The sequence below is a fragment of the Amphiura filiformis genome, chromosome 7, assembly GCF_039555335.1.
Source record: "Amphiura filiformis chromosome 7, Afil_fr2py, whole genome shotgun sequence".
NCBI lineage: Eukaryota > Metazoa > Echinodermata > Ophiuroidea > Amphilepidida > Amphiuridae > Amphiura > Amphiura filiformis.
Window position 1 is genome coordinate 33,269,750 of NC_092634.1, and position 6,272 is coordinate 33,276,021.

Sequence of the window (6,272 nt, forward strand, 5' to 3'; positions counted from 1 at the left end):
CATTCCAGCTACATACACTTTAAGTACATATCACTAGATTTATACAATTTACTTTTGAGATCTGTTAAATTTCAAAAATATCATTTGCCATAAAATTTGTATTATATCGCAAATTTCAATATATGTCTGATGTGCTCTCAGGTCCACAAAAATATGCGAAAACGTCGCTATTTGAACCCTTATGACTCACATCTCACTATTAAACCCTAATTATGGCAACACCCATGTGGTTTGGAACAACACTGACCATTTATACAACTGATCAAATTTAATATGAAAGTAAATTTCATTTAATAAACTTTCCTTGTGAAGGTGAAGTTTCATTTTCGCATCATTTAACTTACGGTGAGACTTGTGTTAAATTTCGAAAAAAAAGGAAAATATCTGGCAACACTGTATAAACATATGTTTTCCCCAAGCTTAAGTGTAAATTTTCCATAAGACCAAATATGTATCATTTCAACATGGTGAAGTTGATGTTTTACTTTCACATATTTTTTAAGGAATGCATACCATGGTATTTTGGTATTTTTAAAACTTGTAAAAAGTTCCAAATATCCACACCTCGCTATTTAACCCTAATTATGGCAACACCCATGTGGTTTGGAACAACATTGACCATTTATACAACTGATCAAATTTAATATGAAAGTACATTTCTTTCTAATAAACTTTCATTTTCAACCTAAGGTGAAACTAGTGCTGAATTTCGAAAATATAGGAAAATATCTGGCAACACTGTATAAACAGATGTTTTTCCCCAAGCGCAAATGTAAATTTTTCATAAAACCAATGTATCATCTCAACATGATGAGGTCGATGATTCATTTTCACATCTTTATTTTAGGAATGCATGCCATTGTATTTTGGCATGCATTCCTAAAATAAAGATGTGAAAAAAAGCTCAACATACGTTGAATTTTGAACATATGTGGCAATACTGTATAGAAGGAAATATTTTCCGAACTCAAATTTAAAATTTAAATTCACATACTAAGTGTTCTTAGGTTAATTTTTAACCTTAATTTTGCGTTCATTCCACAATAATTTTAAGGATGTGTACTATTTTTAAGACTTGTAAAAAGCTGGAAATATCTACATTGTCATATTAAACGCCAGCTATGGCAACACCCATATGGCTTAGAATAACACTGACCATCCCAGCTGATCAAATTGAATATGAAATTAACTTTCTTTCTAAAAAGATGTTCCGTATGAAGGTGAAGTTTCATTTTCATATCTTTTAACTTAGGGCGAGACTTGTGTTGAATTTTGAAAAAGTAGGAAAATATCTGGCAACACTGTATAAACTGATACTTTACCCCCCCCCCCAGATCAAAATAACTTTTTCATAAGGACAATGTATCATCTCAACATGACGAGGTTGATGTTTCTTTCTTTATTACAGAAATGCATTATGGTATTTTTATGACTTGTATGTAAAAAGTTGAAAATATCCACAAATCACAATTAAACCCCAATTATGGCAACACCCATGTGGTTTAGAACAACACTGACCATTATAACTGATCAAATTTGATATGAATAATAACTCTCTTTCTAATAAATGTTCCTTGAAAGGATGATGTTTCATTTTCACATCATTTAATTTAAGGTGAGATTTGTGTTGAATTTCGAAAAATAGGAAAATGTCTGGCAACACTGTATATACAGATGTGTTTTCCCCAAGCTCAAATGTAACTTTTTCATAAGACCAATGTATCATCTCAACATGCTGTGGTCGATGTTGAAATCGGAGCACTACCATATGGTTTATGAGCTATACAAAGTTGGTATATTTTCATACTTTGAAAAAAATTTAAAAACACCCCTATTTCAAATAAATGGTATAACCCACCCTGACATCTGGTGATTATTTTTATACTTTCAATGCGGCATCTAAGGTTTGACCTATTCATACCTTATAAAGAAAATAGTATATATATATTGTGTATATTAGTAACACTGGCTTCAAAACTTGATAAATTGGCTGCTGAAAAGTGCAAAAATTGTGAAAATAGGCCTAAAATGAAAATTTGGCTGTTACCATGGCAACGGGGATATTTTTCCCAAATTTATTTCATGTGTGTTTGTTTCAGGTCAAGGTGCATCAAATATGAAAGTTTAAAGGAAATCCATTTTTTGACCGTGGCAAACATTTTAAAAAAATTCTCCAAAATAACAGATAATGCCTCTTAAGAGCGTAATGCATGACGCACAATGGTACATGGTTAGTGTGATTTTCAATTAAAGACTTCAAAGAGTCTTTGACTTTATGTTCAGTGTTTTTATTGTCAATGTCTTCAATTTTAAAAATATTGTAACAGGTTAAAATTATCATATAACAACTTCAAAGGATTATTGGCATGGTAGCACTCATTGTAATAAGGAAACAGTTTATGAAAGCTGTTTTAGAATGATAAGATATTCAAAATTAAATGTTTTAGATTGGGAAATTTAAGATTTCAATCTTATATTAAAAAGATGAATGTAATACTGTAACTAACTTATTTCAATCGTATTTGAAATGTATTATGTCGCAAAGAACGAATCTTCTCACTAAATAAAAAAATAATTTTAAAAACATTTTAAGCATATTGCTTGTAATATATGATCCAATGTTATGAATGTTATGTGACTGATGAGGACATCATCTTGAACGAAGGGGAATTGTGTAACATTGCTGAATTTTGAGGGCAATCGACCTTTTTAGTAATGTTATTATATACAAAAAATAAGGAATAGAAATACCATTCGGATTCCGATCGATTCCTATCTTTTTCATAACTGATCTATTCATCATTAAGATCCAGTTCGAACCAGTTTCGAACAATGGGAGACGGTAAAAACCCCGTGGCGCGTGTTGAGAGAACTCTCTACAACATGGATTCGGTCTATGATTTAATAAGATAATAAATTCCTACCAAATCTACACATCGTTTCCAGTTCGTTTTATTAACCAGTAGAAGGCCGATTCAACACGTTTGACAATGGTGGCAACGTTTTACATGTATATTCAGGTATATAGCTTATAAATGACGATCAATTGTGAATAAATGTTTTCCTCGCTGATTAATCGAATGTAAAGTATAGGTAACAGTTGGCTAGAGGATTCATGCTTAAAATATTATATTTGTTTAACTACCCTACTTCTCAACTAAAACATTGGTAAAATAGGGCAAATTATTTAAGCTGTCTATAGCGTAATGAATAATATTATTTTCTTCCGAAATGATAACAAATGATATGATTCTTATATTCAAACTGCATCTTAACAGGTACTATAACATATAAGTATTATTTTTCAGGTGACTAACTTTGGAATTAAAAGTGCTCAAACCCATTACAGGTGAGCGTAGAAACAAATTCAAAGTATAGACCTCTGGAAAAGGCAACCGTTACTACTAGTTTCACAGCATACCCTCACTTACGATCATTAGGTATACCGATCATCAGACGGATAATTTGTCATGGTTTCAACTCAACACAAAAGCATATACATGTATATACATTCTGTGGTGTCGAAACCAGGACGAGCCTAGCCATGGCAGCACAGTCTTTACTCCAGAAGTAGTCGAAAGTGCTCACCACTATAAATAGTGGGGGCGTAATATAAGTATTATTTTTCAGGTGACTAACTTTGGAATTAAAAGTGCTCAAACCCATTACAGGTGAGCGTAGAAACAAATTCAAAGTATAGACCTCTGGAAAAGGCACCGTTACTACTAGTTTCACAGTAAAGATCATTGGGTATACCGATCATCAGACGGATAATTTGTCCTGGTTTCAACTCAACACAAAGCATATACATGTATATGCATTCTGTGTTGAGTTGCAAACCATGACAAATTATTCGTCTGATGATCGGTATACCCAATGATCGTTAGTGAGGGTATGCTGTGAAACTAGTAGTAACGGTTGCCTTTTCCAGAGGTCTATACTTTGAATTTGTTTCTACGCTCACCTGTAATGGGTTTGAGCACTTTTAATTCCAAAGTTAGTCACCTGAAAAATAATACTTATATTACGCCCCCACTATTTATAGTGGTTTTTCGACTACTTTTGGAGTAAAGACTGTGCTGAATGGTTAGGTTTGTCCTGGTTTCGACACCACAGAATGTATATACATGTATATGCTTTTGTGTTGAGTTGAAACCATGACAAATTATCCGTCTGATGATCGGTATACCCAATGATCGTAAGTGAGGGTATGCTGTGAAACTAGTAGTAACGGTTGCCTTTTCCAGAGGTCTATACTTTGAATTTGTTTCTACGCTCACCTGTAATGGGTTTGAGCACTTTTAATTCCAAAGTTAGTCACCTGAAAATAATACTTATATTACGCCCCACTATTTATAGTGGTTGAGCACTTTCGACTACTTTTGGAGTAAAGACTGTGCTGAATGGTTAGGTTTGTCCTGGTTTCGACACCACAGAATGTATATACATGTATATGCTTTTGTGTTGAGTTGAAACCATGACAAATTATCCGTCTGATGATCGGTATACCCAATGATCGTAAGTGAGGGTATGCTGTGAAACTAGTAGTAACGGTTGCCTTTTTTACCTCTAACCTGGATCAAAATTAAGATTCGCTGTAACTCATTATGAATCGGATTCCAGGATCAATACGCTAATCTAATTCTAAACTTGTTGTCCCTGTAAACGGTTTCATCAACCAATTACTCTTATTCTGCTGTTCAGATACACGACAGCATCCAAACGCCTCCATCAACGCCCTCCTATATCTTGGATTAACGACATTGTATATGACAGGATTAATCGAGGCATTGATACAATTCAAAATTGTTGATATCCAGAACAACATCACACTTTTATCCTTTGTTAGAAGAACGAGTCTCCCATCACTTAGATTCTCAAAAAGTCTCTGAAGCTGGTAAAGCTGAAATGGCATCAAGCATACAAAGAAAGCCACAGCATTGAAAACCAGCATGCGTGCCACTTGTGAGTTAACCTTCTGTATCTTATTCGGCATCTGCTGTAAAGTTTCACTTATATCTGTGCGTTTCATTAAAGTCCAAATAATCAGCGTGTAGAAAACGATATTGGTACAGAATGTGATAAGAAAACAGACCACTTGTATTATTGGGTAGTTTATGAAAATCGGCGAAATTGACGAGCACCGATACAACGCTCTTGGTAAATTATGATACTGCTGACGATCGGGCCATAGTACACGGACACACTCTGCGTGAATAGCGTCAGGGGCCATGGAAGCAGTAAGCGCAAATGCGACAAGCCATGTGATAACAACCATCTTCGCTGTGCGTTTGTTACTATTGAAATATCTGTACTTAAGTGGATGACAAATAGCTAAGTACCTTTCATAGCTTACCAAATTTACTATACCGTTGGAGGCAAAGTAGGCGAGGTACACGATGCCATCCATCAAGATACAACCCGCGTCTTGATTGAATGGATTCGTGAACACATATGTGATGCGATCAAGCCAAATAAGTCGGAACTCGGAAATATTGATTTTGAGATATAGCCAAACAAAGAAAGGTTTTCCTTTTGTTTCCTCTTGTCTTGGAAACTCTTAAATTGCTCATATCTTTGGAACTGGTTGTTCAATTTCAATGGGGTTTACTGCAAAATCCAGCTTTGTAAATGCTTTTTACTATCCTATAGGAAACTGAAAATTCATTATGGCCGAGTTCCGACTGATTTTGCTTGATCGCATCACATATGGTGAATTAGCGATTGTCCAGATGTAGCGAAGACCGACGAAGATAATGAAGCAAAGATCAGCTATGGAAAGATTCGCCAGATACGCATTGGTGATGGTTCTCATGCTTTTTATACGTGCCAGTGTGAAGAGAAAAGAGAAGTTGACAAGAAGCCCGAATGTCAGGATAAATGGTACGATGTATGTGGTAAGAATACGTACAGATTCCGGGTAAAGCAATTGATATGCAATGACGGTGTCAGATACAAAGCTTAAGTTAATGGTCGACGCACAGCCAGTGTGGTCAAAAAAGGTAGTTTCCCCATCAGGGGTGCCCGGATAAGCTAGATTTGTATTAGAAATGTTAAAAGTATTCATGGTCGAAAAGAGCAAGTTTGGTTATGCTCTAGGATGAATTAATAGCCAGAATGTAAAGGAACCCCTGCATATTCTTAAGACCTGGGTAAATGGTACGATTCCTGGTAAAATCATTGACTAGCAATGGCGGTTCTATGTACAAAGCCTATGTTAATGGTTAACGCACAGCCAAATGGATGTTTCTTCATCTTATAGCATGTTATAA

At 34.8% G+C, this 6,272-nt stretch overlaps 1 protein-coding gene across 1 annotated transcript; it reads right to left on the reverse strand.

Moving 5' to 3' along the window:
• Nucleotides 1-4,633: 4,633 nt before the first annotated feature.
• LOC140157809 (neuropeptides capa receptor-like) lies at nucleotides 4,634-6,067 on the reverse strand. The gene is made up of 2 exons (XM_072181055.1): nucleotides 5,695-6,067; nucleotides 4,634-5,427 (listed from the first exon to the last, which is right to left on the reverse strand). Exons 1-2 carry the CDS (start codon nucleotides 6,065-6,067, stop codon nucleotides 4,634-4,636), a joined length of 1,167 nt encoding a protein of 388 aa, XP_072037156.1.
• Nucleotides 6,068-6,272: the final 205 nt, after the last annotated feature.

Bases quoted from the DNA above. Each gene is read 5' to 3' on its own strand.
- LOC140157809 (XM_072181055.1), bottom strand. From the start codon at position 6,067: ATGAATACTTTTAACATTTCTAATACAAATCTAGCTTATCCGGGCACC. The intron at 5,428-5,694 runs GCAAAATCAGTC...CATTCAATCAAG, and splicing joins ACCATATGTGATGCGATCAA to ACGCGGGTTGTATCTTGATG.